Here is a 13,830-nt window from a genome sequence, read left to right on the forward strand (position 1 = left end):
AAAGTCACGCGTCGCCAATGGATAGAGTGGTTCTTGTTAAACTGTGTCGTCAGCATATGCTAGAATGTGGACTAATATACTAATATATAATATTAATATATTAAATACAATATATTAAATATAGTACGACTTTGTCTAAGGCTATGTTAAAAAGCTGACACGCCAGCGCGTGTCCCTGCCTTAACCTCTATGTACTTCAGATGGAGTTCACGAGTCATTCTGAATTCTTACTGCTGATAACATCTTGATCATCGTCACACTCTCAACTCATTCATAGTGATATCACACGATCGCCCAAACAAAAAGTATTCTGTAATAAATTATTTTACCCATCGGGCTATTGCTAATTCTGAATCCGATAACCTCAAAGAATAACCGTCCCTTCTTCTATAGATCCTTATGACAGAAAAAGATAAAACACAAATTTATTTTATAAACCATATATTCACAAACTATCAAACCAGAATGATTTTCTTTTAGTGGGTCTACGTAAACATTGCCTACATTCTTCCTCAAACGTACTGTCAGCGAAAAATATTTGCTTTGGCCTGGTTTTTGGCTGTTCCTTCTTAGGTGGCGGTACAGGAGGGTTAAATGCCATTTCGGACATGTCAAAATCTATATACAATTGATCTGCAGCACTAAAACAAAATATTAAAATATATAAACGTCAAAATAATCAATGAAAAACTTCCATAAGAGAATGATCAAAATTTTTGTGATATAAAATTTATTATTACATATACATGGAGTCCATGGTTCTTTACGCGTGCGTCATTAATACCTGACGAGATAAAATACATATGTTTTATCTAGCATCACTGTCTTCCACGCATGAAACTAAGGCAAACCAGTTACCGCCTGTTATTAAGTAAAGACACACGTTATTTTTATGAACGCTCTAGACTCATTACATTGAAAAGAGATAGGTACAAAAAAAGACGTTTGGGGATATTTTCAGATTATAAGCAAATATGTACTATTGACTGTAATACATCCAACTCCCACAGAAATCTGGAAGCACGTTGTCACTAGCGCCACTGTCGGCTTGAGTTGAACTACGTTTTGGCAACGTAAAATTTGACGTAAACATTCAAATTTAATTTTATAAATTTTTGAATAACGAGCTAATTTTGCTAAATTAAATTAAAATAAAAATAGTTCAAACACTTATACAAAAACAATAATAAAGCAATTCTCTAAATATAAGGTTAGATTGCTCTGGTTATCCTATTCATACCGCTAGATGGCGCTATTTTTTTGCTTCCTCAATATTAATGGGAAATGTCAAGAGTTGTATGTATTACAGTCAATAGTATTTGTTATAAGTAGGTACAATTTGTGACGTTTCCGGTTTGTTTAATTCTGGCTGTCAGCATGTTGGATTTTTTGCTGTTTTTGTCCTGCATTTAGACGTTATTTATACACTCACGGACAAAAATATTGCATATTTTGAACTTAACGTTTGAAATAAAAATTTTTGTGCTGCCCCCCGTGTCATATAAATATGATTACTTTTCCGAATTTGATGTTTTATTGTATCATACAAATGGTATAATTGGATTTAAAGTTAATATGACCTCTATGGTGGCCAATATAATTTTTAAATTTAATTTCATCAAGGTGAGTATTTACAATTCTACCGACATGAAGAGCTGTGTCATGGTGCATTAAAGTCGCGTTTTCACGATGGCAATTGGCGAGACAATTGTCATTGGACAATTGTCATCACGTGGTTGCGGATTGTCGGAGGCCAGTCCAGTTGAAAGAGAAGATGTTTACACGGGGTTAACTATTGCCATGGCAGTAGACAGCTAAAACATGGCCGACTGCTCGTCATCTAGAGGGAACTGGCAAAAAACAAGACAGCACTACTGGCCTACACCGTTCACACGGCGCCAATTGTCGCGACAATTGAGATTTCAAGTGGTGGGGGGCTCACTGGGCGCAGCTCATTGTCCTCAGTCTACTCCCGGAGACAACTGAATTTTGGGCCAATTGTGAGGGCAGTTAGCAAGGCAATTGGCCTGAAGTGTTTACACGAAGACAATAATTTCATGCCAGTCAGTTGTCTTCTGACAATTGTCTCACCAATTGCCATCGTGTAAACGCGACTTAAGACTAATTTGTTATCCAATATGGCTGGCAAATGCCAAAACATGATTTTCTAAAATGTTTTTAATGTACATATCAACCGTCATTGGCCCAATCACCTCCACAAGTTCGGTCTCTCCTTTTCAAGAATTACCACTTCATAGCACTATGCGGCCACCACCAAAATTAACACTCTGTATGAGGTTACATCTGGCATACCGTTCACCATATGGAAGCAGGGTTTACAAAACTTCGTCTACAGAAGAGTTGGCGAACCGCACTTCAGTTGTAACCTCATGCAGAGCGTTAGTTTTGGTGGTGGCGGCATAGTGCTACAAAGCGGTATTGCTTTGAAGGGACATACCGAACACGTGGAGGTGATTAGACGAATGCCAACTGATATGTACAGTTACGATCACTGAATAGTTTACGCCTTAATTTTTATATTGTAATACTGTAAAATTGCAGTGTCATACGGATTTGAAAAATGTCTAAGTAAAAAAATTTCAAAAAGTCAATGCTTGTCAAAAACTTTGCGAGTGTTAAAAAATAAAATAAAACGATATCAAACTCCTCCAAAATGGTTAGAATGCATTTTAATGATGCGTACAAAGCAAGAGCAATTGCCAAACTCGAAGAAGGTTGGTCACTAAGTCAAGTTGCTACAGATTTGAACGTGAGCCATATGTGCATATGGAAAATCCAACAAAGATGGGATAATGTTCACTCTATAGCACCGTTGGGCGGTTCAAGAGGACAGAAGATCTCCACAGATCAACAGGATGATATGTTAGTAGATTATTTGAGAGAATCTCCTTTTGCCACAGCTCAAAAAGCTAGCGAAGAGACACAGCGTTTCCGGGCAGTATTGGCACTGCACGTAGAAGAATTAAAGCAAGTGGACTGATAAATTGTGCAGCTGCAACGAAACCTTTTTTGACTGATAGACCAGGGCCCATCTGTAAAAATATTAGTACATTTGGACGTTGAGAGGTGACTCAAATTTTTTTTGCAGAAATTGCTTGAAAATAAATCAAATAATAATATTTGAGTTATCCTCCCTCTCAAAAAGGTCCGGAACATTGTTTAAAAAATCAATATGTCAAAAAATTAAGGAAAAATTCGATTTTTTTCTTCGTTTTTTGATTATAACTTTAAAAGTATTTATTTCCGAGAAAAGTTGTACTAACATAAAAGTTGCGTAATTAAATTTCCTATAATATAAGATTAGTTACAAATTTAAAAAATAGTCACCCTTGTTGCAAAATAGCAATAATTGCGAAAAAATCATACAAAAACAAGTATTCGAATTTTACGTTTTTCAACCATTTATGCTGAACTTAGGACCTTCATATTTCACCCAGAAAAACTTTATGATACACTAAAACAACACTAATAATTTCATTAAGATCGGTTCAATAGATTTTGCAAAATAAATTTTGCAATCTAGCTTTCGCAAAAAAAATCATTTTTTCAAAATGTTACAGGACTGAAAATAAAGCAGATAGCAAGTTGACATTTTTTTGCGTATAGAAGTGTAATGTACCTTTCATTTGCAATTTTGCAAAATTAAAATCGATTAACACCACGGCGTCAGAAATTTTTTTAAATAAACATTAATTATTGGTGCTACGCGCAGGACTGCGGAATGTTTGCTCTGATTGGGCATTCCAATGACTTTTGATAATGATTGATACATTTTAATTTTTATTACATTTCGATATAAATAAATAAATTTGTTTATTGCAAAATAAAAACACATACTCTATCCTTTGAAATATCACTTTTATTAGCAAAAACTTTCTTTGTTCATATATTTTAACTTAGAGAATAAAAGTTTATTATTTTTAAACATAAGCAATTGTTTAAACAATATTTCAAAAACAATAATAAAAGTAGTTTGATTTTTGTGGAATTAAAATATTAAAATACAACAAAATATAGAGTAAGAAAATAATATATTAGATAAAGATTGGAAGAAATTTTGGTGGAAATCAACTTGTGTGAATCGAACACCGCTGTCCTGCGCGTAGCACCAAAAATTAATGTATAATTAAAAAATTTCCTCACGCCGTGGTAATTAATCGATGTTAATTTTTTAAATTGAAAATGAAAGGTACAGTACTCTTCTATAAGCAAAAAAAATTTCAACGTGCTACCTGCTTTATTTTCAGTCCTGTAACATTTTAAAAAAATGAATTTTTTTTGCGAAAGCTGGATTGCAAAATTTATTTTGCATAATCTATTGCACCGATCTTAATGAAATTTACAGTATTGTTTTATTGTATCATAATGTTTTTCTGAAAGAAATATGAAGGTCCTAAGTGGTTGATATAAATATCCTAATATAAATGGTTGAAAAACGTAAAATGCAAATACTTGTTTTTGTATGGTTTTTTCGCAATTATTGCTATTTTTCAACTAGGGTGACTATTTCTAAAATTTTTAACCAATCCTATGTTGTAGGAAATTTAATTATGCAACTTTTATGTCATTACAACTTTTCTCTGAAATGAATAGTTTTAAAGTTATAATCAAAAAACGAAGAAAAAAATTGAATTTTTCCTTCATTTTTTGACATTTTGATTATTTAAACAATGTTCCGGACATTTTTGAGAGGGAGGATAACTCAAATATTATTATTTGATCTATTTTCAAGCAATTTCTGCAAAAAAATTTGAGTCACCTCTCAACGTCCATCTCAAAACAGATGCGCCCTGGACTATGAGGATCACAAGAAGAGGCGAGTTGCATTTTGTAATGAATTTATAAACCGTGAAGAGAACTTTTGTTCTAGGGTTGCATTTTCCGATGAAAAGGTATTTCAATCATATAGTACTGGTCGAATAAGAGTTTATAGGCCGAGAAATCATAGGTATGATGAACAATATACGCATCAACGCATCATTTAAGAAATAGTGGAGGATTCTCGATCAACCTATGGAGATGGATAAGTGCTGAAGGCCCGGGCGTTTGTTATCGTATAGAAGAAAAATTAACAGGATTACACCACAAACATATTCTTGAGAACACAATGTTGCCATTGGTGATCTGGAGATTCTCCAATAACGACTTCATCTTTCAACATGATAATTGCCCGGTGCATACGAGTAGAATAGGGAACTTGCATAAATTTTTAAATTCGAAAAAAATGTTATAAATCACAACAGAACATAATTTAGAACCTGTATCAAAGATAAAAAAGTTTTGTTTGTCTTTCGTTTGGCCCCTAAAGACGATTAAAAATTCAAATTCAAACAGGTGGTCCAAAACGCATCGTGACGTCACTTGGTTTTACATTTACATTTTTCCAATAAAGTAAACAGAATTTTAAATTAGACGTTATAAACGTCATTAGAAAATACATTTATGTGACGTTACAAGTGTTTGACCTATTCATAGAAAATTTGTACTTTTACAAAATGGTTTTATTTTCAATAGTAAACCTTCGTTCATTTCCTTCAAAAACAGTATAAAACTACAATTTTAACAAACTGGTATATATTATTACAATGACATACGATAAATGTCATTAGAATATAAATATTTTTGACTTATTCCACGACGATGAGCTTGCCAAATACCCAAGTAGGTGGAGGCCAATAAACTAAAGAATGAGAAGAAGAATATACCTAAATATAAGGTTGTGTCTAGGTATACGCTAACGTGTACGCAAATAAAAAAGTTAGAGTGTCAGTGATTTCTTATTTTTTATTTGTTTAGTGTTTGTTTTTAAATTAACTACGGAGTGCGGACAATTATTTAGTTCTTTTAATGAGTTTAAGAACATTTTAAAACAGTACGCAAAAGATAAGAGACTATAAATTAATATATATTTTTTTTAGTTATAAATGAAATAGTATTACCGTAAAAGATTAAAATAAAAGGAAGACCTAAAGCTTTCACAATAATAATTAACTTGTTTTGAAGCTATTATCCTTGTGGCATTTTTGTAATCAACTATTCTAAATGGGAACTAAGCCACAATTTAACTAAAAAATTGATTTTATTAACGTTTCGACTTCTAAACCGGATGTCGTTGTCAAAATACAAAATATTATTAAATTAAACAAAAATGTTGTTGCTTAGTAAAAAATTTTTTTCAATAATTTATTTAATCTGACTAATTTTTGTATTTTGACAATGACATCCGATTTGGACGTTTAAACGTTAATAAAATAATTTTTTTAGTTAAATTGTGGCTTATTTTGCATTTAGAATAGTTGATTATAATAATTCACTTATGTATAAAAATTATTTTAACAATATTTTGTACCTACATGTCATGTCAACTAAATACATATAATTATTTTGCTAACCTAAATATATACTTTTATATATACACATTGATTTATTACAATTAAGTTTGAAACATCTGAATAGTTCTGCTTCCCTTCCCTTAACAAATATGTTTCCATCAAACAAACACTAAACATATCAAAATAGCATGTACCAAAATATATAGTAACTGCGCAAGCTAAATAATGACGTCACTGGCTTGATGAAGTTTAATTCGCGTCTACCTAACTTTTTTATTTGCGTACACGTTAGCGTGTACCTAGACACAGCGAAATATAACCATAATAAAAACTACTGCAAAACTATGTGACGTCACGTGCCGTTTGAACTATTTTATACCGCTGAAGACTTTAAATATGTATTTCTAAGTTATTACGAGTTTTTGAAGCGTGAAATTTTGGAAATCTCATTTTTAAACAAAACTGAACATTATTATCCAATAAAAAAAATTTGCAAGTTCCCTATTGTTCGAGAATGGCTGGAAGAAACTCATGTTATTGTTCTTCCTTGGCCTTCCCGGGGTTCAGACTTTATCCCTGTCGAAATTGGGAAAAGCGTGGGCAGAGTTAACAAAGAAACTAAATGAAAAAAACCTTAGACCACGGCGTAGAATGGAATTATGGAAAGCAATTGAGCAGGCATGGGAAGAGCTTGTTGACTATAACATGAGGGGATTGGTGCTATCTATGACCAGAAGACTGCAAAGTTGTATTGACAATAATGGGGCTTCCACCAAATATTAATTATTGTTTATTATCATTGTTAAATAGATAGATTTAAAATAAAATGGATGTTTTAAAACCAGACTTCCTTATTTTCGTTATTAAGACCATAATCCATTTTATTCAAAAAAACCTCTTTCTATACTTTCCATTTTGTTAAATTTTGTAAAATGAAGGGTGTCGGGAGAAAATCATGGATGTCACCAATTGGGTGATATTTAGGTAAATACGTCATTCTCTAGATTTTAACGAATACTATCACATCATTCCTTCAAATAGGTAGAAAACATCGAATGTTCAGAGATTTTAAGCCTTTTAAATTGACCATGTCGGGAGAAAACGATATTTGTCCACGCGTAATTTGGTGAAAATAATGATGGTCACCCAAGCAATATCACTTGCCACGTCGGCACGCTGCGTAGTAAAATGTATATTTTTCGGTTGATTTGTAATACACACGTGTTTAGATAGGTTAGTCGTTAGTTCGTTTACAAATTATAACAACAGAGCAGCAGATTGTTTTATAACTGCGAAAACTGTACAGCATTGTTTAGTGTGAGTTCAATATAATATTATCTCATAATGGCTAATAGTGAAAAGAGTGATGGAAAAAAGGAAAAATAGGGAAGGATGTACGAGGTTATGAAGAAAATAATTAAAAAATACTATTTTTTAACTAAAATGTTTTATTTTGTTTGAGATGAAAAGCAGAGAACAAAAAAGCAAAAACAAAACAGGAATAATCCTGTGACTAAACGCCTGTACTTGGTGACATCCATTGTTTTCTTCTTTAAAAAGTGGGCATTACGCGACTAATTTTTTATTTTTTTAAAAACAATTTAACTCTTATGCTTTGTTTACATTAGTTTATATTATCAATACATTTTTCTATCATTACGTTTATCTTTAATACCTCCCAACACATTTTTTTTTGTCGTAAATAGTCTTATAACTTTAAAATTCGTTTTTCTCAAAATCATTTCTTGGTGACATCCATGATTTTCTCCCGACACCCTTCAAATATAATTATATTATTTTGATTTTAAAATTTGTATCAATCTATTCTAGGTACACCACTGGTAACGTCACTTTGACGGAAAAGGTGTGTTTAAACGAGGTAAAAAAATTAAAAGATCGGCTCCTAGATACGTAAGCCTGTAAACTATTCAATGATCGTAACTGTACATTGAAAACATTTTAAAAGATCATGTTTTGCCATGTGAAAGCCACATTGGATATGACATATTGGTGCTAATGCATGTCTTCATGCCGTTAGCATAGTAAATACTTACCTTGATGAGATTCAATTTAAAAATTATACTGGCCAGCACATAGCCCAGATCAGAAATCCTATTCCTATGATACAGGGGGGCTAAGGATAGCAGCACAAAAAAAATCATTCCACATGCATATGCAATATTTTTGTCAATGAGTGTATTACCCAAACAGTTGTTTTCACACTAATTTTATATTGGAGTTTGAAATTTTATGGTAAGTATATTGTAAAATATAATTATATTACTTTGATTTTAAAATTTTTATCAATCTATTCTAGGTACACCACTGGTAACGTCACTTTGACGGAAAAGGTGTGTTTAAACGAGGTAAAAAAATTAAAAGATCGGCTCCTAGATATGTAAGCCTGTAAACTATTCAATGATCGTAACTGTACATTGAAAACATTTTAGAAGACCATGTTTGCCATTTTGAAAGCCACATTGGATATGACATATTGGTGCTAATGCATGTCTTCATGCCGTTAGCATAGTAAATACTTACCTTGATGAGATTCAATTTAAAAATTATACTGGCCAGCATATAGCCCAGATCAGAAATTATATTCCTATGATACAGGGGGCTAAGGATAGCAGCACAAAAAAATCATTCCACATGTATATGCAATATTTTTGTCCAAGAGTGTATTACGCAGTTGTTTTCCCACTAATTTTATATTGGAGTTTGAAATTTTATGGTAAGTGTATTTTATTTTGCCATTAATCTACATACAAAGTTAACCTCATTCACACAGTTAAGGAATAATTTTGTTTAAGTTTCCATAAAAGTGAAAGAAATGATAAAAAGAATATATTTTATTGAATTTTTTTTATTATGCCTGGAAAAACTCTAGTTTATTAATCACTAATGATATTAGAAGTAGCTGTAATTCCGCACTAAAATTCTATTTATTTGAAAACGTCAAATTTTAATACAATCCGTGATCAGAACAGTAGCCACTTTCTGTCACTTGCTGTTGCGTAGAGTAAATTTCCGAGTTATTTCGTATGCTTTAAATGATGGCGCACGGGTAAAGAACAATGGGCTCAACAGTATTTTAGAAAATCTGAGCTTTTACCTCTTAGCGTATTCCCCTGGGAGACTTCCTTCGCCGGCTGAGGGGGCCCCACTTGCAATATTTCTACCGAATTTACTGACGATCGGATGGTAATGTTTAGATAATAACATCAACTCGTATAATGCGCTGCTAGAAGCATTAGAATATTCGGGATCGTCAATTTCTGGATCGTATTTGCCTTCTCCTGTTGACGGATCAAGGTCCAATAAAATATCGGTTGATCTATAAAGTAAAAGAAGTTAGACAAACAAATACGCGATTTGTTTCTGCCACAAATTGTCATATCAATCATCATGCTGACGACATTTGCAAAATGCAATATTTTATTTTTCAAAGTAGTCTTTTATTGGCTTAAATATTATTTTAAATCTACTAAATGATCATTTAACTAGTAGCATATGCAGATGATCTCTGTCGTCCTCAATTAAAACGCGGTATCTGCAAAAAAAATTGGAAATCGAGTTTTTGCTATATGTGGTTTTCTTGTGACCTTATTTATGCTTTTGCAATGTCTGAAAGCCGTATTATTTTATTTACTACCAAAATAAACAAATTGGAATATGTCGTATGTGCTAAATTTCAATAATTGCTTAATTAAAATACGGTATCTACATAGTACTCAGCTAAAAAGCGGTATGGGCTAGCGAGTATCATGTACTTATCGCGTTTTAATTGAGCACAGTGCATTTACCGCGTTTTTATCGAGACTCGTGTTGCGACCTCGTATTTTGAGCATATATGACATGTAGGTATTTTGCGTATATAATAAACAATTATAAGCTATTTATTTTTCTTTTTTGGTAACCATTCTTCTTGGTAAAAAATCATATTTGTAAATAACATGCAGATAGGGCACTATTTCTGATCCAGTAATATGTCCGCTGCTCAATTAAAACGCGGTATCGGACTTTTTGTTTACAGCTCTGATAAAAACATGACTTTTTTAATAATATATTTTTAAATAATGTTTAACTATCGTTAGAACATGTTTTGCGTTAAAAAGTTGTCAAAACATATAGAGGCCTGAGAAAAAACTTTAACAGCCGATTTCTCGGTTTTAAGTTGGCTGCACATACCGCGTTTTATTTGAGGACGACAAATCTAGTCATCACAGCGAAGACGAAGACGACGCTTATAAAAGCAGTTGAAAATTTAGATAAGGAAGCGAAGAGAATAGGGCTAGAGATAAACTAGCACAAAACAAATTACATGACGATGGGGAAGGACGACACAACAACTCAGAAAAATCTAAAAACACATAACAAATTTGAAACTGTATCCACCTTTAGCTACTTGGGAGTAACAATAGGAAAAACCGGAAAAGAGAGAACAGATGAAAAAATTCTGAAAGGCAAAAAAAAACATGTGGAATGAATAGAAATATCTGCTGAGAACCAAGACTCTATGTAAGAAAACAAAGATGAACCTATATAAGACATTAATAAGACCTGTTGTTTCATATGGTATGAAAACAACGCCGATTAACAAAAAAGGGGAACTTAATAATTTTTTATTACAATATTGCCTTTTTCCAAACGATTACTTACCTCGACAATTGCATTATGGTTTTTATCAAACTCAGGCAACCCATCGATCCATCATGTGTTAATTGCAGACTCAATTGAGCCAATCTTTTCGTAAAGCCCAACATTCTTTTACTTGTAATTTTCTTCCTTCTTCTTACCAATGCTTCGTTCAGAGTTTTTATCAAAATCAATGTGCTGTCTGACTTTTTCGAAGAGGCATTAATCGTGAGTAATTCCTTATAGAGATTATTGTAAAATCTAGAACATTACAGAGAACAAAAAATGTATTAATCCGATCTCAAAATAAAACAAATCTGAACTATGAAAAAGCTTACCTGAGTGGATCAAGATTTAAGGCTTCTCCTTGACCTCCTAAAATGGCAAAGGCTGTTTGAATACAATGCAACTGCTCCCTATATCCTAACCAATCTTCTTTCAGAAGATTATCCAAGACATTGACTATGTCTACATAATATTCTAAATTTATACAATGTGCGTACCTAAAAATTGTTTACTTTAATTGTTTAATATGATACATACGCGTTCACATCGATCACTTATTTTGTATTTGCTGTCTTTTTCTATAAATCACAGACGTTTGTTATAGAAAAAGACAGCAAATACAAAATAAGTGATTGATGTGATCGTTCATGGGTAAACTTTCATTTTTTCGACTGTATTTAGTATTATACATACAGGGTAGCGAGAAAATATGGAAAAATGGTAATTTATCGGAAACCGCTAAAACAATTTTTATAGATTTTAGTGGGTAAGGGTCTTCTAATGCGGCCGATATTATAGTGGTAATTACATTGTTGTCACATCTTCCGTTTTTCTGGAAATCTTATGAACTTTCTTATTTTAAATGGAACACCCTGTACCTATATTTTTTGCGTTTTGAAGTTCTTACAAGATACTGAAAATTTTTCATGTTATATTCCTTATACCTAAATTTCATAATTTAGGAGTTACTGCTACATTTATTAAAAAAAAATTTAACCAAATTATAAAAATCATTTTTTTTCGGCCCGGATATACATCATTTTAGGTTCTTTGGATCATTAGAAACAAAAAAGGTATTTTGTAATTTTCCTCAAAAGTTAATCGTTTCCGAGTTATAAACAATTTAAACCTAAAAAAAATCGAAAAATGACGATTTTCAAGGTTCAGAAACACAAGTAAAACATTCTATTTTTGAAACCACAAAGTGTCTAAATTTTCTTTTATCAGGTACCGATAAGTAATTTGGCCTTATGTAATTTTAAAATATTGGTTTTTAGTTGTTAATGCAGGCCGATCACCCGTCCTCTCATATGCGCTTTATTAACAATTAAAAAAAAAACAATATTTTAGAATAAAATATGCCAAAAATTCTTATAGGGAGTTGATAGAAGATGGTTTGAGCTTGAATTTAGGTATTTTGTAATTTCAAAAATTATTTTTTTTTCTTGTGTTTTTGAACCTTGATAATAATTATCATTTTTCGATTTTTTTCAGTTTTAAATTGTTTATAACTCGGAAACGATTAACTTTTGAGGAAAATTACAAAAGATCTTTTTTGTTCCCAATGATCTAAAGAACCTAAAATAATTTCTACACGGGCCGAAAAAATGTGATTTTTAATTTTTTTTTAATAAATGTAGCAGTAATTAAGAAATTATGGCATTTAGGTATAGGGAATATAACATGAAACATAATCAGTATTTCTTAAGGACTTTAAAACGCAAAAAATATACAGGGTGTCCCATTTGAAATAAGAAAGTTCATTAGATTTCCAGAAAAACGGAATATGTGACAATAATGTAATTACCACTATAATATCGGTCGCATTATGAGACCCTTACTCACCAAAATCTATAAAAATGGGTCTAGCGGTTTCCGAGAAATTACAGTGTTTCCATACTTTCTCGCTACCCTGTATACATTAATATTATACAGTGCTAGTCAAAAGTCTCCTCCCCTCGTAACTTTGGAACGGTTGTACTTAAAATAGTGAAATTTGGAGGCAGGAAATAAACGGACGAAGGGCTTCTCAAATCTCAGGTGACGTAATAGTGATAGATGACGTTACAAAGCCACTTTGACCGATAATTTTAAATGGGACCTTACGGCAAGTGATATCTCGTTTGAAAGGTATTGAAAATATCTCTTCAATCATACTAATTTTGTTTGGGTTTAAGTTGATTTTGATCAATAAATTAAATAAATATAAAATTGTAGTTTCGCATTTAATTGATAAAAGGTTTGTTCCAACTCGATACAAAACCGTTCTTGAATCGTTACGCGCATGCCCAATAACGAATAATTATGCGCAGTACACATTTTTCGTTACAGCATACTCGTAACCGTTCAAGAACGGTTTTGTATCGAGTTGGAACAAACCTAAAGATTGAAACGTCCACTAATGGTCATTTGTCAAAAAAGTTGACGTTTTTCAATTCTCTAGTTGCTTTACGTCAACGTCAACTTTTTTGAAAAATAACCATAGGCGGGCGTTTGAATCTTTATTAATTAAATGCAAAACTATAATTTTATCAAAAATGAATAACCATTTTCAATTTCGTTGCAACACGAAACTACAGCCGCATCATTATTCTAGTCCAATCAGAGAGTGCAGCAAGCACCTCTACCGGTTTCGAAACTTATTAGTCTCTCATCAGGAGGCACATATGCTGCCTCTCTGACTCAACTAGGACAAACCCCGGCGTGCAGTCACGGATTGCAACGAACGAAATGGCAGGGATGCCCTAGCGGCAATTGCTAGCAAAAACTAAGTTTTCAATCTAATAGCACATAAAACAACACCGGTTGGTGTTGTTTTATGTGCTTTTAGATT

The 13,830-nt window shown here is 32.3% G+C and overlaps 1 protein-coding gene across 8 annotated transcripts in view; it reads right to left on the bottom strand.

The window, feature by feature from the left end:
- Positions 1-424: 424 nt before the first annotated feature.
- Positions 425-13,830, bottom strand: part of LOC114331221 (nucleolar complex protein 3 homolog) — a 229,787-nt gene continuing 216,381 nt past the window's right edge. For all 8 annotated transcript variants that reach the window (XM_050654838.1, XM_050654840.1, XM_050654839.1 and 5 more), the window contains 4 exons: positions 11,330-11,494; positions 11,016-11,252; positions 9,469-9,690; positions 425-641 (listed from right to left, as the gene is read on the bottom strand). In XM_050654838.1, coding sequence (XP_050510795.1) covers positions 446-641; positions 9,469-9,690; positions 11,016-11,252; positions 11,330-11,494 — 820 coding nt within the window. In that variant the 3' untranslated portion in view covers positions 425-445. The remainder of the gene's footprint in view (positions 642-9,468; positions 9,691-11,015; positions 11,253-11,329; positions 11,495-13,830) is intronic.

Source organism: Diabrotica virgifera, chromosome 6, assembly GCF_917563875.1.
Source record: "Diabrotica virgifera virgifera chromosome 6, PGI_DIABVI_V3a".
Taxonomy (NCBI): Eukaryota; Metazoa; Arthropoda; class Insecta; order Coleoptera; family Chrysomelidae; genus Diabrotica; species Diabrotica virgifera.